At 49.1% G+C, this 23,127-nt stretch overlaps 1 protein-coding gene across 4 annotated transcripts in view; it reads right to left on the reverse strand.

Annotated features, from left to right (window-relative positions):
- The window catches only part of SIDT1 (SID1 transmembrane family member 1), a 90,619-nt gene that overhangs the window by 21,938 nt on the left and 45,554 nt on the right, over positions 1 to 23,127 (reverse strand). For 3 of the 4 annotated variants that reach the window (XM_065586581.1, XM_065586591.1, XM_065586607.1), the window contains exons 5-15: positions 17,859 to 17,960; positions 16,253 to 16,336; positions 14,471 to 14,564; positions 11,592 to 11,663; positions 11,068 to 11,161; positions 9,597 to 9,640; positions 4,120 to 4,191; positions 3,072 to 3,248; positions 2,360 to 2,508; positions 1,453 to 1,526; positions 126 to 192 (exon numbers count right to left, since the gene is read on the reverse strand). In XM_065586581.1, coding sequence (XP_065442653.1) covers positions 126 to 192; positions 1,453 to 1,526; positions 2,360 to 2,508; positions 3,072 to 3,248; positions 4,120 to 4,191; positions 9,597 to 9,640; positions 11,068 to 11,161; positions 11,592 to 11,663; positions 14,471 to 14,564; positions 16,253 to 16,336; positions 17,859 to 17,960 — 1,029 coding nt within the window. The remainder of the gene's footprint in view (positions 1 to 125; positions 193 to 1,452; positions 1,527 to 2,359; positions 2,509 to 3,071; positions 3,249 to 4,119; positions 4,192 to 9,596; positions 9,641 to 11,067; positions 11,162 to 11,591; positions 11,664 to 14,470; positions 14,565 to 16,252; positions 16,337 to 17,858; positions 17,961 to 23,127) is intronic. The other variant, XM_024109740.3, reaches the window with a different exon arrangement.

The following is a 23,127-nucleotide window of genomic DNA, read 5'->3' on the forward strand; positions in this document are numbered from 1 at the left end:
GAAGCATTCAGCCCCTGACCCAGACAGTGCTTGATTCTGGGGTTACCTGCATTGCTGAACCTCAGAGAGCATTAGGTGAAGAACAGCAGAGGGTCAAGCCGAGGGCAAAGCCAGGGAGCACTCACCGTTTGGTATGTGATGACCAGCTGGATCACAGGCAGTGCATAGAACACGGCGATTGTGATGATGTTCCTGCAGAGGGAGAGTGCAGCAGTTACCACAGCAACCCAGCCATCCGCATGCACGAGAACAGAGTCTGAGTTCTACTTATGGGTCTTCCACCCAGTTTCCCCCAGCCTCTCACGGGCTCTTTCCCTTTAAGGGGAGTGTGGTGTCTGGTGGGGAGAGCAGTGGACTGGGAGTCAGAACTCCTGTGTTCTTTCCCCAGATCTACCCCTGGCTTGCTGTGTAACCCCCATGTGTAAAATGGAGATAACAATACACCTACCTCCCAGAGGAGCAGGAGGAATAACAGAGATTCCCGGGTGCAAGGCAATGGCGGGAGCCAAAGCTGTCACACGGCTATTTTCCACAGAGGCATGTAGGCAAGTGGTTGCTCTGTACCCCTTTAAAGCATTCAGGATGAAGACCCACAATGCTCACTGAGATAGTGCCTGACCTCATGGTACATATTCTCCCAGGGCTCTTAACCAACCCCTTCCCCAGCCCTGCAGCTGAGGCGTAACTCATCGACAGAAAGTGTTTCATACCACATCTCTCAACATCAAAGCATGCACTGCAGCCAATAGTCACGCTGCCCTCTCACCAAGCCAGCTCCTCTGCTGCTGTTCAACTAACCCCCAGCCAACAGCCCTTTAATATATATATAGGTTTCAGGTATTAGGGGTGGGCATAAATGGCGATTGGCAGACAGTTAGGCACGTGGAGCTGCAGGGTCTGGGCCACAGTCAAATACACCGCTACCTCGATATAACGCGACCCGATAGAACACGAATTCGGATATAACGCAGTAAAGCAGTGCTCTGGGGGTCGGGGCTGCGCACTCCGGTGGATCAAAGCAAGTTCAATATAACGTGGTTTCACCTATAAGGTGATAAGATTTTTTGGCTCCCGAGGACAGCGTTCTATTGAGGTAGAGGTGTACTTATGCTAGTAGGTGAAATCTGGTGTGATGCAATGAAGCACAGATGAAAGGTCTCATACGCAGCATGAATGTGCTCAGCAGTCCATGCATACAGATGGTCCCAAGCCCTTGTGTTCACTCCTAAATACATGTGCACATGCCCAAGCACACCACACACTCCAAATGTGTACATATACATCCGAGCGACCAGTACTATAGCCGGAAGCTTAGAGTGGTTCCTAAAAAGTGTGTGTGTGCCTCTAAGTGGGCCCCCAAATGAGGGATCCGGGAACTCAATTTAAAGGCCCACATTTGAAGACTGGGCCCAGATTTAGGGACTGGAGCTCATCTGTCTGTCCTCTACTTACCAGAAATAAATTTTGTACTTTTTGCTGACGATTCGCCGATCCTTTCTGGACAAGTCTGACAGATAGAGGAACATCTGCAATATAACACAATACAGGGGAGAGAAAAGGAGAATTCATGAAGGAGAAGGAAACCTTTAGAAAGCCTGAATGCATTCGGATGATCCAAGTGGATGGGTAAAGCTTATCCTTTCCCTACAGTAACTCTTGCGATTCTCTGAGGAAGAAAGCCCAGAACAGCCCCAAATAAAAGTTCAGAAATTCTCTCTGGAACTAAGATGACAAAACAAAGAACTTTAAAAAATGCTATTAGTAGAATTACTTTCCAGTAAGACACCATTCAAACCAAGTTCTGTATGGAGACAGATCATGGGTCAATTCGTCCTTGCTGTAACAATGGATGTACTCAGAGAGTTGCCCCAGAGATTAATTTGACCAATCGTAAGTACTGGGGACAAGAAGAGATGGTACATAGGTTTTTGATCCAAGGTATCAGTCACTTGGCTCCTTGTCTTTTCTGCATCCCCTGTTGGTGTTCCCCATCCCCATTCTCTATGCCTATGGCTCTCCTAAGGTCTCAGTATCCACCACCAGCTGCTTGCTTTCTTCCACCATCACTTCAGCCCCTTCATTTGTTTTCCAGCCTTCTAGGTTGCACCATCCTTCACCAAAGCAGCACCTCTCCAGTTTCCTAAACCATGCTGTTCATTTTAGCCTTTGATAGCACTGGTTTTCTATCAGTGCTCTGGGAAAACTTTCTGGGCATTGGAGGATTATTAAATACATTAATCTGATGAAGGCCATTAATCTACCCTTGAAAGAGCAGAGTTAAAAAGAGAGATGGTGACCAGCAATAATGGCTGGAATCACGGAGCTGACCCCACCACGCAGTGCTCAGAACCAGCCAGACCTTAGTGCGGATGACATTCTTATCGCTTTCAATTTCGGGCATGGTGTCAAAATCGCTCTCCTCCTCCACAGAGCTGTCTGTGTCAGAACCATGTGGGGGCCCACGCTCCGGGGACGATAACTGCCGGCCGCCGCTGGAGCTTGACTCATCTGGAAATGAGGAAGGAAGGGTTCACGGTAAAGGGTAAATCCCTCTGTACACAGAAACAAGGGAGTGTTCACCATACCAAGAGCTTCTGATGGAGGAACGCAGCATACACAGACCAAGGAATAGGTTGGTAGATGGTTGTTGCGCTACCTGGGAAATCCCACAAAATTCTGATCTAGGCTACAGGAACACTCAGCACTGCACGCTCATAGTCCACCCCTCTGCTGTTCCTAGCATTTTCCTGCTCTCTCTCTTTCATTTCCATAATGTTCGTATTTCTAACTAGCCGGGCCCCTGTGAGATCATGAATCTGAGATGTACTAGCCAGTAAAGGCTGCGGCATTCTGTCTGGTGTTAGCAGTGGCCTCTGAGTACTGCCCTGCAGATAGAGTTTACATGTCAAGCTTTTCTAAAAGAAGTTTTAAAACAAAAAAGAGAGAAGACAATTAAATCCTCCAACAAGGAGAGAGAGTCAGCCCCCAGTCCCTGCGTGTTTCCTGAAGCAGATGGAAACATGAATGGTCCCATACACAGCATCACCAGCTTGGGGACCAGTTGGCCTCACCTGTATCTTGTGTTGTGTTAGCCCAGGTTGTGTGCCAGCTCTTTGCCCATGTAGGCTCAGGGCAGCAGTGTGGATTGAGCATGCGGATTGTGGTGGTTGAAGAGGCAGGGGAGAGTGATGTCAGCTCGCTCACTTGTTTGAGAGTCTTAAGTGGCCCTTCTAAATTGTCCAGATACTCTTAAGGGCAGAAAAAAAACCCTACTTGAGCAGGGAGTCTTTCGTCATGGATCTGGAGTTAGATCTGGGTCAGAATATATCCCAGAAGAAAGCCCTGACTCTACTCCACTTCCCAAACCCTCATGTTATTCCCTGCATCAGATAAGCACCTGGTTCTGACTTTCTTTCCCAGCAGATTTCACACATCTGCTGGCTGGAATCCAGGTACCACTTTAAGGGCTAGAGTGTGTCCTTAGTGCAGGAATGAGCCAGGGTAGCAATCACATTGAGCACCCGGAGCAGGAATTAAAAATTCCACACTGCTGCGTGAAAACAGAGCCACTCTCTTCCCTAACATCGGTTCAAAACCCTCAGGCTTCTAGACCCCCTGGACCTAATCTCTGCCACCATGCAGGAGACCCAGGCCCCTATGTCTTGGTCCCAGAGCTGCAGAGCCGGGGCATTCTCAGAGAGAGCAGTATGGCATTTGGTTAGCACTTTCCCTTCCAGAGGAGCATGGGCAGGCTCAGCAGGAGGGAACTTACAGCCCAGCTCCCTGTGGCCTTGATGGCGGCAAAAAAAACAACAAAAAAACAGGGAAAACCACCCTGAGGGAAGAGGAGCTGCCTAAAGCCATGGACTCCTTCCCCACAGCCCACTCATTGCTCTGTGCTCCTCCCCTTCCCCACAAGCAGTGGGGTTATGTGGCCCCAGTCTCCAAATCAGCAGGCAGCCAGTGGGGCAGAGACTCCTCTGCAGACAATAAGACATCTTGGGGCCATGGCAGAGGTGGGGGCCTTCTACCAGACTGGCTCCTTCCCCCAGAAGCAGCTGCCCAGGCAGCCCAGGTGCCAGGAGGTGCCTGATGCTCAAGTTCCAGAGTGTTCTGTACCAATAGCTCCGTAGCTGCTTCCCTCGGGGGTGCCAGTCGTGATGGGATGTGAGGTAGCCACAGTCCCGGATCCTGCAACAGATACAAACAAAGAGCCTTTGATCTGCTCAGACCCCATCTTAAAAAAAGAGAGAGACTTGATGAAGGAGGCTCCCCAGTGCGAAGAGGAGCCCCCAACCCACCCTACACCCCTGTCCTATTTACTGTGAAACACAGGCCTCCTTCCCTGCCCACAGGACACATGATAAACCATAGCCCCCTTCTCTCCCCCTGCCCCCTTCCCCCCGCAGAGGATGCATCATAAACCACAAACCCCTGCCCTTCATTCCACTCAACCCCAATCAGAAGTGTGGCAAACCCCATGGCCACTCCCCTGTTCCCTCCATACTCCAGCATTGCCAACTCCTGCAATTTTCCCATGAGTCTCATGAGATTTGGGGTGTTCTCAATGGCAATCGAGAATTTCTGCCTTCAGTCTCACAACGTTTTGCCCTTACCCAAAATGGCAGCTAATTCCCATGACTGTCACTGGAAAAGCCACACACGCCCTCAGCCCTCCATGTTCTTTTAGCCACATTAGGTGAAAGCAAGGCTGCTCCCAGCAAAGATGGCAACTGTCTCCCATCACTAGCACTGGGACAGCCTCCTAAGACTCAGAATCCACTCACAGACGCTGAGTTGAGGCAGGGAGAGCTGCCCTTCAGATAACAGCCTCATCTGACTTCGCTCTCCAGGTCTTCCTGAAACACATTATTGTCATGGAGTGTAGGGGAGACAAGGCCCTGCACCCCCGGATTCCTGCGATTCACCATGACTCTCAGACAGCAAAACAGAAGGTTTATTTAGATGACAGGAACACTGTCCAGACAGGTCTTGCAGGTACAGACAACAGGCCCCCTCAGTTAGGTCCCTCTTGGAGGGGGAGGGGGGCAGGGAGGCCAGAGCCCCATCTGGGCTCCCCTCCATTTCCCCAGCCAGCTCCAAACTGAAACTCTCTCCAGCGTCTCACTCAGCCTCTCCCCGGCTCCTCCCCCAGCCTTTGTCCAGTTTCCCTGGCAGAGGTGTCACCTGGCCTCCAACCCCCTTCCTGGGTTCTCATGTTACGTGCTCAGGTATCCTCCCTCAAGGAAAGGTTTCAGAGTAGCAGCCGTGTTAGTCTGTATCCGCAAAAAGAACAGGAGTACTTGTGGCACCTTAGAGACTAACAAATTTATTATAGCATAAGCTTTCGTGGACTACAGCCCACTTTTCCTCAAGGAAAGTCTCCCATCCCCAATGCAGACAGTCCCAGCAAAACTCCCTTGCAACCTTCCCAGGCCAACACTCCCCACTCAGCATTCAAAGAACACATCAAGAACATTCCCAGTTCATCACAATTATCAAAGCTGGCCAGCAAGCGAAGGGAGGGACGACCCAAGACTGCCAATATTAGCAAGGGGCAGAGGAAAACATAAGCAAGAAAATCTGTGAGGCTCTAAATCATGAAGGAGCAGTGACAAGTACAAGCCTAGATTGTGAGCTTTTTTCGCCCCTCACTCATCTCATTTGGATACACATTATACAGCTGAAATGACCCAGTGAAGCCACACATGGGCTGCAGCACCAATTTACACACAGCAAAGTTAAACTGAATGAGTCCAGTCAGCCAATCACACCCATCCTTTGGACTACCAGTGTGCAAAGCGGATACATTTTATCCTAATACAGAGTCACTAGGTTCTCTCCAGATACCTTTACTAGATTTACAGGCACATGGCCTGTCTTCAGGTTGATAGGGGCGGCAAGGGGCTATTGCTCCTTGTACTTGCAAGTCTAGGTGCGGGACGTCTTCTTGAAAACCTAGCTAGGTTTTTCTACCATAGTATATGAGGGCCTGAAACATGTTCTAGAGTCATAGAGTTTAATGTCAGGAGGGAACATGACCACCAGATGATGTAGTGTGACCTCCCGTATGTCACAGGCCACCAACACCACCCAGCTCCTACCCACTAAACCTAACACCTGAAATGAGATCAAAGTACAACCACCCACAGAAGACTAGACTACTATGGGCCAGAGAATAGGAGGGACCGAGGTGCACCAGCACCCGAGGCGCCTGCAATGGCAGAGAAATGATCAAATGAGATATACCCAGACAACCCTGGCAAGTGACCCCCCACACACTGCAGAGGAAGGCAAAAATGTCCCTGCCAATCTGACCTGGGGGGAAATTCCATCCTGACTTCACATAGGGGACCAGTTAGACCCTGAGTATGTGAGCAAGAACCAGCCAGCCCAGCCCCTGAGAGAGAGAGACAGACAGAATGCTTGGTGCTACCTCAGGGCATACCACTCTGCCCAATGTCCCATCTCCAGTTGTGGCTATCCCTAAGGCTTCAGCGGAAGGAGATTAAAAAAAAAAAAGCATGCTCACTTCTGGCTACTTGTTTCCATGATTTCTAACGGAGACTGACATAGAGAGCCAGGGCCTCCCAGGCGCTACACCATCAAAAGATCTCGCTTTCCCAGGACCCACTTCATTACTCTCCACTAACACACTACCTTTTGTCCATTAAGCTGTGGCTGGGAGCTGGCACTGTCATTTTCTCCTTTATTTTGTTATTGCTAATGGAACATAGTCCAACTTGGATGAATTTCTGAAATGGACCATGCAGCACAGATGGCATGAAGCAGTAGTTCTCAAACTTTTGTACTGGTGACCCCTTTCACATAGCAAGCCTCTGAGTATGACCCCTCCCCTTATAAATTAAAAACACTTTTTTATATATTTAACCCCGTTATAAATGCTGGATGCAAAGCGGGGTTTGGGGTGGAGGTTGACAGCTCGTGACCCCCCATGTAATAACCTCGTGACCCCCTGAGGGGTCTCAACCTCCAGTTTGAGAACCCCTGGAATACTGCATGGTGTACATGTGTGCAGGGTTGCATACTCAATGACACTTGACTGGCATGACAAGTTATTATAATAGCATGATTGCCAGAGTGTTAAAGAAACAGGCTGCTACAGTATTTGTCACAGGTAGGTACAATCCTGTCCAGGATACGGCTAGGCACTGCATTTGGGGGTTGATCCCCTGTCCATTCCTGATCTGCTACCTAGCGAGATGCCACCCTTTCTCCACAGATGGGAGCAGTTTGTCCTCATCACTTTTTGAGCAGTCATCTTTTGTGGCTCCTGGTCTCTTGAGGAAGTCTCTCCTCAGTCACACGGGGTCACTCCTCTCTAAGTTTAGACTGTGATTTGAACTTACCATCAACTAGACGTGGAAAGTGGGAACTGATACTGTGTGTACAAGGCAGCGAGTCTTTGTGAGAGTGGGACAGACTGGGACACCTCCAGGCAGGAGAGAGAGAAGCAGACAGCGCTGCTTTAAATTCACCTACCTATTTCAGCCCCACTTCCTGGAGCAGATGTAAGTCAGTTCTGGAGATGCCAGTTTGCTCTGTGAGGAAGCGTTTGCTTTGTTGGGTGTGGTGCACTTTGTGGCAGGATAGAACAACTGGTTCCTCCAGCTCTCTTCTCCTTCAACAAAGTCTGAGAGGGAGGAGGGGAAGGGAGGGGCCCAAGGATAAAGCGCAGCTCAGAAGGAAGGCATTGTAGAACACAAGGGAAAGGGGAAAAAGGACACAGACAGGGTAGCAGGATATTCAAGAAATGGGGAGGAAAGAGGGGTGACAGGAGAGACAAGGAGTGTGAACAGGGATACGTGGCATTCTCAGGGGGGGAGATTGATGGGCAAGGGCTATTCCAGAGGGAGGGAAAGAAAGAGGAGTGGGGTGTATTCTGAGGAGCAAGAGAAAGGAGCAGGTCAAAAGAGAATCATGGGAAATTCCAAGGGGTGGGGGCAACGGAGGGCAGGCCAGGAGGGGCTGGGTATTCTGAATGACAGAGGGCCAGAGAGGGGAGCTGAGCCGGGGGCAGAACATTCCAGATGGAGGGAGGAAGGGATAGGAATACTTAACATGCATGTAGCATTTTAAAGTGTTCACAGTGCTGTGCAGACACTAACTATGACACAGCCCTGAGAGGCACAAGGAGACCTAGATAGGTAAACACACAAAGAGATGAAGTGACTTGCCCAAAGCCACGCAGTGAGTCAGTGGAAGAGCCAGGCTGAGAACTTGGGACCTCCAGCCTCCCACTTAGGACCAGAGTTAAAGCAATGCTGCATGCAGTCAGCCATCAGCCGGAACTCTGAGAAGTGAATCACCCCCATTCATCTAATAATTAATTCAAATCCCTAATAATGCCAATTTACATTGTTGTTTACTATATTTCATTCTAGTATAAAAAACTTCCAGTTACATGACTGTGCTTAGCCAGTGGTAAATATTACAGCAGGAGAAAGTGGGGTAGGTGGTTGCTGGGGTGGGAAGCCAGGTATTCAAGCTCCTCCCACTGTCAAAATGTAATTCTTCTCCCCTCCTAGGGGTGGAGATGAAAGGAAGGAGATGCATTCTCCCCTGTGACTAAATCTTCAACTTCCTCCTAGGCACTAAACATTCAGACATAGCCTCCCATACCTCTCCAGGAACCAGAAACCCCAACTGCCCCCTATGCTAGAGCAATCAAACCTCCCAATATTAGGGGCTTTGTCTTATATATGCAACTATACCCTCCTCTCCCCCCTCCCCATAAAAAGTGTCCTGATTTTCCATACTTGCTATCTGGTCAGCCTACCCTACCCCACCTGCCAAAACCACCAGCTTCCCTTAATGACCTCTACGATGCAGTCATGCTTTTACAACATACAAATCTGGAGCATGTTGAAATGTGGGTGCCGTGTAAAGTAAACAAGACGTAATATCAAAGTAAACACCACAAGCGATGACGCTGTGCTAACTGAATTAGTCATTTGCTCCTTGAACTCTATAAACCCTGCCTTTTAAAAAAAAAAAAAAAAGCCCCAAAGCTTAGATTGGGCAGGACACATTTCAGTCCAAAAGAAACATTCCTGTGGCTACTATGAGCAACTGAATATACTTGCTTAGACAGGTGACTCGGCCAGGGAGTTATGAACCTTAATCTGTGTTTTGTGCATTTTAATAATCCAAATCTGTAAAACACAAATCAATAGAGCTCCTGCCCACTCTAGATTCCTCTGTTTAAAATGGATATTGTTCAATGGATATAGCCCTGTTCGTAGCAGACAAGCGTCTGCCTCGCAAAACCATCACAAACAGCACTAAGTGCACCACTCCTTCCCCGGCATTAGCCCCATGGATGGAATGCCCTTTGTGTGTCTCATGAGAAATTAACTTCCCTAGAACTGGTTTGTCCAGAGCAGGGTTATATAGCTCAGTAGGGAACTCCAGCACTAAAATGCACAGTTAACAAAAGACCTTGGGGTGAGTGGACAAGGAGAGGTTTGAAATTCACTGAAGGTAACAGGGAAAAGCTGCTGTTCTGCACAGGCAGAGAGCGTCGCAGCATTCTCTACCCCTTGACGTTGTAGCACAGTTTATGAGATGCTTACCATCATCAGGACTGTATCTCCCAGCTGAAGTCTTCCTCTGAACCCTGAAAACAAGCACAGACAGTACTCCTGAAAACTCAACAAACACTCCAGACTTCAGCCACAGTAACATCTCAAAAGCAAGATAGCAGCACTGCGCAATGCTTTAGAAAACAAATAACTGTTCAGGGCTGGGAAATGCAAACCCCAGTCTCCTGCTATCTAGATCTCCACTTCCAGCAATGCCTAACAGACAGATCCAATCGAGAAAAGGGTTCACTTTCCGCTGATGCATCAGCTACTGGCCACAGTCAGAGGTATGACCAGTGATGCGATCTAATACGGCACCCTACCCTATGTCCTGTGTACTGGGAAAACCCACCTATCTGCTTTCCACAGCCCAGCTTCCCACACTCTGGAATCCACATGGCTTGCAAGGGATCTGAATCAGTATAGTACACAGGAGGTAGCGTTCATGGAAGTTACTGGAGAGGATCCAGAGAGCTCATCCTATTTTCTGGCGGTGGCCAGCACCTGGTACTTGAGAGGAAGATATAACCAACCCACAATGCACCTGGCCAATTGTGCAATGCTTGGCATGGGGTGGGGAAGAAGATTCCTCCCTGCTGAGCCCTTATGTCCTGGAACAGAAGATACGCTTCACTTGAATCATTGCCTTAGCCGGCAGCTTGCGTAACTGCTGACACACTGGGGTTCCTTGTCCAGCACCGCTTTACAATCATGCCACGTGCTGCTAGGGCAACTGGCACAAGGAATCTCGCTGCTGGGAGCTCCTGCAGGGTAGCAACACCCCTCCTGCTGCCTCACTCGCCCCCGAGGGCTGCAGGGGTGGGCAGGGATGAGAGTACACGCTAGCCACGCCAAGGACATGTAGCCCACAGCTTCTGATCCCACAGCCAGCAAGCAGCAGAAAAAGGGGAGGAAAAAGCCACCGTTGGGTTGGCTGAGGAAGGCTGCAGGAAGCTTTGGCCTTTCTCCAACAACAACCTGCAGCAGGAGGAAGCATCTGGTACCATCTCAATGGCAGGTCTCTCCCCTCAGTGCAGGGCAGGAGCTCGGGGGAGTGGGGAATCAAGGCATTGCTGCACTGTGAGCGGGGCTTGGCTTGGCAATTTAACAGGTTCCTTGCCTCTCTGGTGCTCTGGAGGCCTCTGCTCTGTCCTGGTTATGTCATGTTTCTTCTTTGCCCCATAAGGGAGTGCAGGCAGAGTAAGTACCGATGGACACACATGCAGCAGATGCCTGGTATCTCTCTAGTGCCCTGACACTTTCCTTTCTCCCTGAGGGCTGGGGCACAGGGTGCCAAACGCCCCCATTCCTCCCTCACAGAAGGGCCCATTGGGTGGCCAGGAACTCCCTTGGCCTGCTGGGCTCGGACGCCTGGCTCACTGAGGGGTGAGGCGTTTCAGCTGAGGAAGAAAAAGCCACAGGCGTAGCCTGAAGGTCGTCACTGTCCATCGGCTTCACCCACCTGACGTAGTGCACAAAGGCGACGATCAGTGAGCCCAGGTAGAAGGAGAGGAAGCTCAGGAAGCTGAAGAGCATGGCTTGCACGTAGTCAGACTCTGGGGAAGGAGGAACAGGAGGAGGGTCAGCTTACAGGAAAACAGTCCCCTCACAGCTAGCATCCCTGGCCTGCTCCCTATAGCACCTCCTGCTGGTAGAGACTGCGACTGAAATAGCTGGTGAGTCTCCCACTGCCAGTGCCCCAGTCTGCATGGACTCCAGTCACTGCAAGCGCCACCATGCCCCTCCTAGCCAGCATTTCCTCCCTGCCGGAAAAGGCTGGTGCTGGAATAGTTAAGAACATTCCCTCAGATGACACCCCATACCAGTCCTTGCTGTGCCTCCTGCTGGGACTGAATTAGTTGGGAGCTCCCACACACCGAGTGCCCCTGTCCTAGCCCCTACCACACCTCCTGATAAGAGAAGCTGAGAGTGGAACACCTTGGAGCTGCCCAGCAATTCTGGACCATACGTCAGAGAGACATTAACCTTTAATAGAGGGTGCAATGGTCACTTGAAGGCTCTTCGTTCGTTGTAAGTTCCAGGTGTGGTTGCCCTTTCCTGTAAGGAGCAAGGGGCACTGGATCAGAAACACATTATTTAACACGGCTGGGACTCGTTCACCTGAGAAGTAGCCAAGACCCTGCACTGTTCTCAGATGTACGCATTTCCATTTGCATGAGGCTAGAATCCTGGCACAACCGTATGGTGAACAGCCACATGTCACCATTTGTGGTGAAGCCACAGGCATGTCTGGAAAAGTCTTCTCATGACTCTTGCTCTACCCTACATCTTTACGCTAGAAAACTGTGATGCTGCTGAGGTTTCAGTTGGCTGAGCCCAAAGTGTATTTCATCATCACACTCCTCCTTATAATCTATGGGATTTCGCTCTCAGTCTGCGATCAGGCTGCAAAGCTGTGGAACGCACCTGGAGACTTTGACATCCATAGAGAGGTGATCAAGGGTGCTCCCTTGTTAAAGATCTCACACCGCAAGACTTGCCCTGTATCCTTAGACAAACTTCTCCTGCCTCCCTCCAGAACTGTTGTGCAGAATGCTGTGTGTGGGTTAGGTGCCACCCCCCACTACAGTGGTGGGTGCATTTCAGTGGCAATGCTATGTGTAAAATACTTCATGATGGACGGAGCTGTGCAAACCATAAAATACTGCAGAGAGTCACACACAAGCATCCGCACACCCTGCTCCAGGTGGGGGAAAGCCTGGTGAACTTGAGCAGCCCATTGGTTACAGTCACACTTCTCAAAGTAGTGTGAAAATTCCTCACAGTGAGAGGATGGGTTGATGGGTGCATGGAATTGTGGATTCGATGCAGAGGTTACCGTCATTATGGCTGGTTGGCTTTATGCCAGTTTAATATGTGTCCTGTGGATCTGAAATACTGCACAGAGCTTAGAGCAGGGGTTCTCAAACTGGGGGTCGGGACCCCGCAGGGAGTCACGAGGTTAGTACATGGGGGGTCGCGAGCTGTCAGTCTCCACCCTAAACCCCGCTTTGCCTTCAGCATTTATAATGGTGTTAAATAGATAAAAAGTGTTTTTCATTTATAAGGGGGGGGCACACTCAGAGGCTTGCTATGTGAAAGGGGGTCACCAGTACAATAGTTTGAGAACCACTGGCTTAGAGCAACGGACAGGAGCTAAGAAAATGTAAATGAATCAGAAAATGAACATAAACCTTGTTCGGGCTACAGGGCGAGGGTAGGAGTGCAACATATTTAAAATACATTTCCCCCTGCCAGGCCTGTCATCACTCCAAATCAGCCACAGTCTGTATACCACACCCACAGAGTGTACGTCGTCTCTCATCATATGGTCACCTTGTTCCTCCTCCAGGGAACGCCTCATGTCTCTCCCCTCTCCTGCTCCCACAAGGCCTGCTCTTCTTCTCACCTACATCTTGTCAAATCCATGGCTCACCTCTACTTCCTCCTCCTCTCTGGCAACACCACCTCCTCTCCCTCCCCCACCCTCACTCTTGATTACTTCAAATTTGAAATAGAGATCCCTGCCAACCACTTAGTCTCCTGGCCCTCATTTGACCTTTGATCCTGGGCTAACTGGCCCTCTGCCCAACAAGTCCTCTCCCTGCATTGTAGCTTCACTAAGCTCCTCTCTCTGGCCACCCCATCATTTCACTGAACATTGCAAGCCCCTCTCTCCTATTTCACCACCCATCCTGTCAATTCCCAACCCTGGCTCACATGCAACACCTGCTTCTTCTCTTCCTGTTCATGTACCATTGAATACCTCTGGAGAAGGACCATGTGGACTATCTCCTCAAGCAAGGACGGTGGGAGGAGGAGGGGATGAAGTTTTAACCAGCTCTGCTTGATTATCAATCTGACATTTACTTCTGAATGGCTCACTCATTCAGACCATGGCAGCCCCCTCTTGCTCACAGAATTAAACTTTCCAGGTTTTGTTCTCCCTCTCAAAGCGCTGCACAATCCCACCATGGCCTATACCTCGTCTCCTTTTGCATTAGCCTCTCTCATACTCTCTCCTCTTCAGGGTTTTGAGGCTGATGTCATTGGTATTCATTTCTTTCTCCACTCTCACCCTCTGTGCCTTTTTCCACACTCCCCCGATGCATGGAGTTACCTCTTTCTTGTCCTGCCAACCACTATCCTCTCATTATTCAAATCCCCCTAAAAGCCCACTTCTTCCGAGATGCCTGCAAAAAGTGCACTTATCGTAATTACTGGGTAAAAGCAAGACCTAAATGTTTCCCCTCTAGTGTCCCAGTGCATTCTATTTTCTCTACTTTTCTCTTCTTCTTGGGGCACACACTGCCCTTAGTTTTGCATCTTCTACAGAGCCAAGCACACTGTTGGCATTGGCCTGCATGGGATGACTATTATTAGTTCATATCCATAGTATCTCTCTAAGGGCTTGCATGTGCATTGACAGAGCAATGTAATTGGGGGAGGGGGGGCAGGGAAGGTTCTATCACCAGCTGAAAACAATATTTAGTTGTTTTTTTTAAATTACTACTTTCTTCCATGTCCACAGTGGATTAGCTTAGTAATTACCAATCACAGGAACCACTTCCTTGCCTCCAAACTGTCATCTCAACTCTACGGGCTGACCCGATCCTATGTACAGCTACAGCTCCTGGATCCACCCCACAAGATTTGCAAGAAGCTCTGGGTCTGCAAAGCTGCATTCTACCCAGACTCCTCCTCTGGGATCTCCCATTTGCCTTCGTTTCAATGACCCTTCCTTGTAGTGGCGCCCTTTGGTGTACACTATTGCCATTCCACAGGAGGGCCACAAACAGTAACATAAGGTGTTTACCCTTCCCCACCCCAGTGGTGCAGTGTGCCAGTCCCCTAGTTCATCTTACCCTTGATAGAGGAAGGCACAGAGCCCCCGCAGGCATAGTCCTCTGGCTTTATGACAAATACAACAAAGAACTGCTCGCCTGGGAAATCCTTCTTCTGCACAGAAACAAATAAGAGAGAACCTTGTGAAAAGTGAGGGAGGACAGGGCTGCAGAGGAGGAGTCTCCTCTCCCATGCCAGTTAAAGGACTCAATGTAGTTAAATGCCTGCTCTATATTAGAAAAGTTGCACTGATCTAACTACATCAATTTAAAAAAAAAGTGATCTACTTACACTAGTCAGTGGTTTTCAACCTTTTTTCACTTGTGGGCCCCCCAAAATTTGGAATAAAGGTGCAGATCCCTTTGGAAAGTTTAGGCATAGTCTGCAGACCTCTAAGGATCCGCAGACCACAGGTTGAAAACCACTGCACTAGAGCAAACCCCTAATAAAGACACACCCTGGTTTGAGCCTCACTTTTCCCTGGACTGGGCAGGGGGTTGGGGTGTGAGAGGGGGTGAGGGCTCTGGGGTGGGGCCAGAAATGAGGGGTTCAGAGTGTGGGAATGGGCTCTGGGCTGGGATATAAGGTGTGGGAGGAGGTATGGGCTCTGGGCTGGGGGTATTGGCTCCAGGGTGGGGCCAGAAATGAGGGGTTCAGGGTGGGGGGGATCTGGGCTGGGGCAGGGGTGCGGGGTGGGTGAGGGCTCCAGCTGGGGGTGTGGGCTCTGGTGTGGGGCTGGGAGTTCAGAGTGCAGGAGGGGGTGTGGGTTCTGGGAGGGAGTTTGGGCACAGCAGGGAGCTCAGGGGTGGGACGGGGGTTGGGGTATGGGAGGGGACACGGGGTGCAGGCTCCGGGAGGGAGTTTGGGTGTGGGAGGGGGCTCAGGATGTGGGCTCTGGGCGTCAGTTACTTCAGGCGGCTCCCAGAAGTGGCTGGCATTTCCCTGCGGCTCCTAGGTGGAGAGGCAGTCAGGCAGCTCTGCACACTGCCTCCGTCCACAGGCACTGCCTCCGCAGCTCTCATTGGCAGCAGTTCCTGGCCAATGGGAGCTGTGGAGCTGGTGCTCAGGGTGGGGGCAGCGCGCAGTGCCCCCATAGCCACACCTCCGGCTAGGAGCCGGAGGGAAATGCCAACTACTTCAGGGAACCATGTGGAGCCAGGGCAGGCAGGGAGCCTGCCTTAGCCCTACTGCGCCGCTGACTGGACTTCTAACGGCTCCATCAGTGGTGCTGACCAGAGCCACCAGGATCCATTTTCGACTGGGCGTTCCGGTCGAAAACTGGATGCCTGGCAACCCTACTGTTAGGAAGGCCTAGCTGCCAGTCACAGGAAGCCCAGTGTAGAGGGCAGGTCTGAGTTTCCCTACCAGCCCACATAGGGTGAAGCGTGAAGACCCTGGAGACAGTGGCTGGCAGGCTCAAAAGCCTGAAGTTGGGCTGAATTTCTGGTATGTGGCCTTGCTGCTGAGATTGCAAAAAGGGGGCCTATTTTTATGGGTAAAGCAGCATATTGGATCAAGCACACAGCCTATTCTAGGGAGTCAGTCATTTCTTAGAGAAATAAGAAGGAAATCTAGAACTTGGGAGACTTCCTTGTTCCTAAACTGGCTTTCCCACTGACCTGCTGTGTGGCTTGAGGCAAGTCACCGTCTCTCTGAAACTGGCTCCCCGTTTGTATTAAGATGTGGGTCATGCTATCCAAAAGCGCAAGAACCCCTGATCTTGAGCACCAGATGAAATGATTAAGCAGAGAGGAGGCACACAGAGTCACTGGAAATTAGCACTGACAAAATTAGTGTCTCACCTGTACAGTGATGGCAGCTTGCTTTGTCATGGACTGGTAAACACCATTAAACTCCACATTGTGGTCCAGATCATACACAGGGCACTAAAACAGGCAGAAGTAATAAAAAAACATAATTGAAAAATCCAACTGCATTTTCTGAGCCAGAAGCAGCACAAACTTGCTTTCCCCGATAGGCCTGGTGTGGAAAAAACTTCCCTAAACCTAATAAAAATAAACTCCTTTGGGCCTTCGAGTTGGCTTTGTCATCTTCTCCTCACCTCCACATCAGGGCTTCATGAAGAGCACTAGAGGAGCCCTGCCTGGAGTCCCACAGGCAGCAACATCAGCAGCATTCAGGGGCTAGCAAAGCTGTGCTGAGAACACCAGCCATGGCCAGGGCTCAGCTGGTCTCTCTCAGCAAGGTCCCAGCTTCAAACAAAGCTGCAGCTTATTTACTCCAGGTCATTTACTCTGAATCTCTCAGTTGAAAGCCCCAATAAAGCAGGGGGAGAAGACATTTGTTATAGCAATCTAAGCTGCTCTACTATGAGTCTAGGCCTGGTTCTCATTTTCCTGTTATCCCCAACCTCCTCACGACAGACCCTATGGCTCCATGTTTCCCCTTTCTGTACCTGCTATGTAGAGTGACAGTCACACGTTTGCCCCCATTGTCGCCCTCTCAGTCTCATTTCAAAGGCCACTCATGAGCAGGGCTGCAGGCCGAGATTGTTGTTTCCACTTCATCGCCTCCTCCCAGCTATTAGAGGCGGCTCTCAGGGTTTCAAGGCTGCTTCCTTCACCTCTCCCTCCCCTATTCACTGCTCCCTTACTCTGAGTGAGCCTCCCCATCCTGCATAGCAGGGCAGGAAGGGAGAAGAAATAGGTGGCCAGTACTGCTGCTTCCTGGCTCTGAGCAACAGCAAATTCCACCTGCAGGAGGCAGTCATGATGTGAATGGGAGAGGACCAGAGGGTATGAACAAGAATTCAGGGAAAAGATTGAGGGGGGAGAGGAAAAGGGGAGGAGAAAGAGTCAGGTAATAGAGAGAGAGAGGGAACAGTGAACAAAGAAGGTTGGGAGAGGGAGAGGGATGAAGAGAGAGAATGGGGGGAAAGAAGACACTGCAGGGACAAATAGGGGTGCCCTGTGACTTATTCACAAGCCTGGGAGCCAGAATTTCTGCTGTCCCCTCCCAGTTCTGCCACCCACTCGCTGTGTGACTATAGAAAGATCAAGTCATCTCTCTGTGCCTCCATTTACCCATCTGTAAAATGGAGAGAGAATGGTACTGTCCTACCTTCCAGGCAAGGAAAAGCACCTTCAGATCTTGGGATGGGAGCATTATCATTAACTTGCTCACTACCCTCACTAACACTGGCAAAAATATCACCTGAGGAGCTACTTAGAACTCAGCAGCTAGGCCTTTCCCATTCATTCCACAGGCCCCTCGCCTCCCTTCAAGCTCCTCCTGTATTGTTACTCTGCAGTACTGGCCCCTGAGGCTTCATATCTTTACTGGGTTGAAATACATCACATATGGTGATGAAGGTAGAATACCAATACCCAGAGCCTACCCTCTAGATCATCTGCCATTGCAGGCTGAGAGCCCCCTCTCTAGACTTACCACAATTTCCTGGACGGAGACAACAGAACAGGGATAGACGGTTTCAGATACCACCTTGATGATGACGGAATCCACATCTGGAGGGAACTTGTACAGAAAATACTGCAGAAAAAACAGGATCACTGCTCCCATTTGTGCATTACAATTCAGGAGTCCCTCTGCCACTGGCTCCATAACATCCCCAAGAGAACAGAACAGCCCTCTGTATCTAGGCTGGGATGTCAGGCATGGAAGGCTTCCTCAGTCCAACTAGTCACTTGGAATTCAAGTGTTTTGAAAGGCCTTCGTATTCCTCACAATGGCTGGCCAAAGATACAGACTGCACCAGCCCCTCTATGCACAGAGTTTAACACCAGATACCTCTATGGCACCAGAGTTTCAGCATAACTCCTGCTCATCATAATACTCCAACAGGTAATGTTTTAAAAGGTGGGATTTTACAGTAAAGTGTTTTAATTTGCAACAATTGCCTCCGGCAGTTTCTATAGTATTTATAATGCCATTGGGGGGGGGGGGGAGAGAGGAAGCCTGTAGGCTATAATTGTGATTGCCTAACATTTTCCTCTGTTTATGACTTAGCCAAAAAAAAATTCAGTGATTGCTACTTTTCTCAGGCTGATTTTTTAAGTTTCAGTGAAATTGGTTTCGCCATTTCTGAGAATGATGTTAGGGTAGCTTTGCCAATGTTAACACTTTTTTTCCATTTCTTTGAAGAACTGTAGTGCCTCCATGCTTTGGAGCTGGTATTTAAAATTTGGCGAAGGGATAGCCCTGGAGTCACAGAAGTATCTTTTTCTATCCCCATGAAAAGTCTTCCAGATTTGGCCAGAGGATAAGCCTGTGAAAATTGCCATTTGCACAGGCTAAGTGCAGGGTGTCAGAGACCAGCTACTAAAATCTCCAAACATTCCAGATGCACTGAGCATGCTTCCAGCTTTGCATTGCTCCCTGCATGACTCTAGGCAGTACACAGGCAAAGCACCAACTGCAAGACACTCTTTGGTTTTGGCTGTGGTTTTGGTCATACTGGCCTGTGATCCAGTGGACCATAATCTCAGCTCTGTCACTGATTTGTGTTAATAATTAAGTTAATTTCACAGCCCTTGTATATGAGCAAGACCTCATACTCCTATCTTTGGAGACAGGCAAGAATCATTTCCCTCACAAAGCAGTTTTCCTGCTTTCAATTTTGAGCTCAAAGCAGAACCGAACCAGAATTTTTCCAAGTTTGCCAGTTTCTACTTCTGTATCCATTTTACAGACATGAAGGGCTTACTGTGAAATGAAAATCTGTCTGTGTTACAGCTGTAAATCCTAGCAAACAACACTTGGAAAATGAGCTGAACCTGTTCCTTCAGATCTATGCAGAATCCCTTCATTCCGGCCAAAAACCACAAGAATCTGCAGCTGCCTACCAACAGATCCTGAGAACCAGTTATACAGACACCCCACCTTTAACAGGGGCGGAAAACTTTTATATTCCTCTGAGCGTAAAAGGGGTGGAACAGCCCCCTTGGTAATTCCCCAAGTACAGAATGAACATAGGACCAACGTGAGAAGTCTCACAGCACCCTCCTGAGCAGTTCCCAGCACAGGGCATGCTGGGGTGATTGAGGACGGCTCAAGGGAGTAACTGGAGTGTTTTGTACTCCAGCTTTCCTAGCTGCCCATTGGTAGCTATGCAAAGCACCAGTTCCTAGAGCAGGCCAGAATTAGCAAAGTGCAAAGGTGTCTTTAAGCTTATCTTTGTACCCTCCTTCTGCTTGCACCCCATCTTTACTGTGCCTTCTAAGAGGGTACAGGTCTGGTGTGAGGTGACTAGTGTGAGTGAAAATAAAGGATTTGTTCTAGCTACCTGTGCACCTAAATTTTAGGGCCCAATCCTGAGATGTGCTGAGCGTCTGCAGCTCTCACTGACTTGATTTGGAGTTGTGGGCTCTCGGTACCTACCTGTGTTCCCATTTGTGCATTCAGCCTATCCTCCCAGTTTTAGCTAATTCAGGGTAAGCAAAAAACAAACCACTAAACAAAGGACTTAAAACACAACATTAAAAAATAAGAGTAGATAGTGGGTGATTCTATCAGTGTCCACGTCAATTCAGTTCTGACTGCATTAAAATGGGTCATTTTTTGTTGAGCGATTATCTACAAGAGCTTCCAAAAGTTTCAGGAGGAAACCTTTCTTGCAGTTCCCACTGTTCATTTTGTAGTTGCTCACATCCTCGCTGACTGCTGCTGCATTTGATCTAAGTAAACACCTTTTAACAGCTCTTTTCCTCTGGTTGTACAATGAACAATGGACTTTACAACCAAGAAAAAAAATAGTGAAAACATTTAAAGGGGAAAAATTTTTAATGGGGATGTAACTGAAGCGTTTCTTAACATAAAATATGAAACTTATTTGCTCTAGTTGCCCTGTAATTTCCACTGCATGCATCCGATGAAGTGGGTTTTAGCCCACAAAAGATTATGCTCAAATTCTGTTCTTTACTATAGTTTCAGACAGTTTGCTTGGTACTGGAGTTAGACTTATGGCCTGTAATTGCCATATTTACCTCTGGTCCTTTTTTAAAAATCAGGATCACATCAGCAATCTGCGAATCATCTGGTACTGAAGCTGATTTAAGCAATAGGGTACATATCCCAGTTAGTAGTTCTAAAATGTCATATCACCGTTCCTTCAGAACTCTTGGGTGAACACCAACTTGTCCTGGTGACTAATTACTGTTTAAATTTATCAGTGTGTTCCAAAACACCTCTTCTACTGACACTTCAATCTGGTACAGTTCCTCAGATTTGTCAGTTAGAAAGAATGGCTCCTCTCCAGTAAAGACCAATGCAAAGAATTCATTTAGCTTCTCCACTATGGCTTTGTTTTCTTTGAGTGCTCCTTTAGCACCTTGATTGTCCAATGACCCTACTGATTGTTTTGCAGACTTCCTGCTTCTGATATACTCAAACTTTTTTGCTGTTAATTTTTGTGTCTTTTGCTAGTTGCTCTTCAAATTCTTTTTTGGCCTGCCTAATTATACTTTTACACTTGACTTGCCAGAGTTTATGTTCCTTTCTATTTTTCTTAGTAGCATTTGACTTCCAGTGGTTAAAGCAGGGGTCGGCAACCTACGGCACACATGCCAAACACAGCACGCGAGCCGATTCTGAGTGGCACGCTGCTGCCAACTGAGAGGAGGAGGAGGAGAAGGGGCGGAGGGGCCGGAAAGCGCCACGCTGGGGGAAGAAGCGGGGGAGGAGGGAAGCTTGGCTGCTGCAGGACCAAGCTTCTGCCTCCTGCCCCAGCAGGGGAGAGTGGTGGGGGGGGGTCCTGGCCCCCCGCCCCACTCAACCCGCCCCCGCCCACTGCTCTCCCCTGCGGGGGCAGGAGGCAGAAGCTTGGTCCTGCAGCAGCCAAGCTTCCCTCCTCCCCCGCTTCTTCCCACAGCTTGGTGCATTCCGGCCCCTCTGCCCCTCCTCCTCCCTCTCCCTGCCCGCGATGGCCCTAGCGAGGGGGAGGGGGAAGAGCGGCAGCCTGCACACAGCTCCGTAGAGGAGGCAGAGAGAGATAGGGACGGAGCCTGGGGGAAGTGGGTGGAACAGGGCATATCCCTCCCAGCCCCCTGCCATGAGCCGCTCAGGAGCCCCACGAGCCGAGCACCCCAGCCTTCTGCCCTGCACCTCCACACCCCTCCCAGCCCTCTGCCCTGACCTCGAGTCGCCCTGCTCAGCCCACTGCAGGCCTAGGTGAACAGAACCCCAGGCTGGCAGCGGGCTGAGCAGGCTGGTGGCGTAAGATCAGCATTTTAATTTAATTTTAAAGGAAGCTTCTTAAACATTTTGAAAACCTTGTTTACTTTACATACAACAATAGTTTAGTTATATAATATAGACTTATAGAGAGAGACCTTCTAAAAAACGTTAACATGTATTACCGGCACGCGAAACCTTAAATTAAAGAGAATAAAAGAAGACTCGGCACACCACTTCTGAAAGGTTGCCTACCCCTGGGTTAAAGGATGCATTTTTGCCCCCAACTGCCTCTTTTACTCTGTTGTTTCACCATGGTGGCATTTTTTGGGGGGGGGGGGGTCCTCTTGCTGTATTTTTTTTAAGTTGGAGTATACATATAGTGTGAGCCTCTATTAGGGTGTTTTTAAAAATGGTGTTCTGAGCACCCTGATCCTAAAGTAAAATTAACAACCTTGTACATTATCCACTGTGACAAACAGACTGCAGTTCCATCAAAGATGGCTCAGGGCCTCATCCTAAGCCTCTAAATTCAGTGAAAAGACTCCTATTTACTTTAATAGGCTTTGTACAAGTGCCTAAGAAACTACCACCACCAGCCCCATGTTCCTAAAGGTAAATAAAAATTATATGGAAGTGTCCATAGAATAATATAAGAAGCCTGATGGCAAAAAATGGGAAATGGGGATTCCTGGAAATATAAGACTACTTTGACTTAATAGGCGCAACTAAACATGGCAGAAAGATAAGAAGAGGGGAATACTATAATGCCTGGCTATAAATAATAGAAAAAGGACAGACGATGCCCGAGAGGCAGGGAAATATCATTGCATCTAAAAAAATCCATAGTACCTAATGAGAGAGTTTCTGAGTAGAAAGAACCATATAATAGTGTCTGCCAGGATACAAACCCAAGTCATCTAAATGCAGATGTACTAGTAAGACTATAATAGGAGCCTGCTGGTTAGAAAGAGAGTATTTGACACAGTCTTGACTGTGATGAGAGAACAGATTCCAGGATGCTTTGGTTTTGAAAGAACAGTTATTTGCAGCCAGTGGACTGGTTTTCCGCTCCAGGGATCTGTTGGGTGGCATCTGCAGATTGGATCTTAGATTAATTTGCACTAGTTCCAGGGGGTGGACTGCACCACTCATCTTCAGAGAGAAACCCTCTGAATCCCCACATCCATAGAGGTGGCTGGTTTTCATGGATATTGAGAGCTGCTACAATGACCCTCAGTGCTGTGAATGAGAAAAATCTGCTTGTACCAGCATAGGCAGCAATGAAAAACCCCAAATGGCTGCTGGCCTGGATGTTCCAGATGTCAGAGAGCTCGGGACTGAACCAAGAGTCTGTACCTATCAGTGAGTCATGATTTCATCAATCGGAACATCGCCTTCCCGCTGCAGCCGAGGTAATAGTGCTTAAAGTGTTCTGGGTCGCAGCTCTGGGAAATAAGTTTCTAAACAGTGAGCTAGGCCGCTGAGGAGGGCACATTTTTAGTACCGCGTGGGGGGGGAACCCTTT

This window comes from Chrysemys picta, chromosome 1 (assembly GCF_011386835.1).
Source record: "Chrysemys picta bellii isolate R12L10 chromosome 1, ASM1138683v2, whole genome shotgun sequence".
Taxonomy (NCBI): Eukaryota; Metazoa; Chordata; order Testudines; family Emydidae; genus Chrysemys; species Chrysemys picta.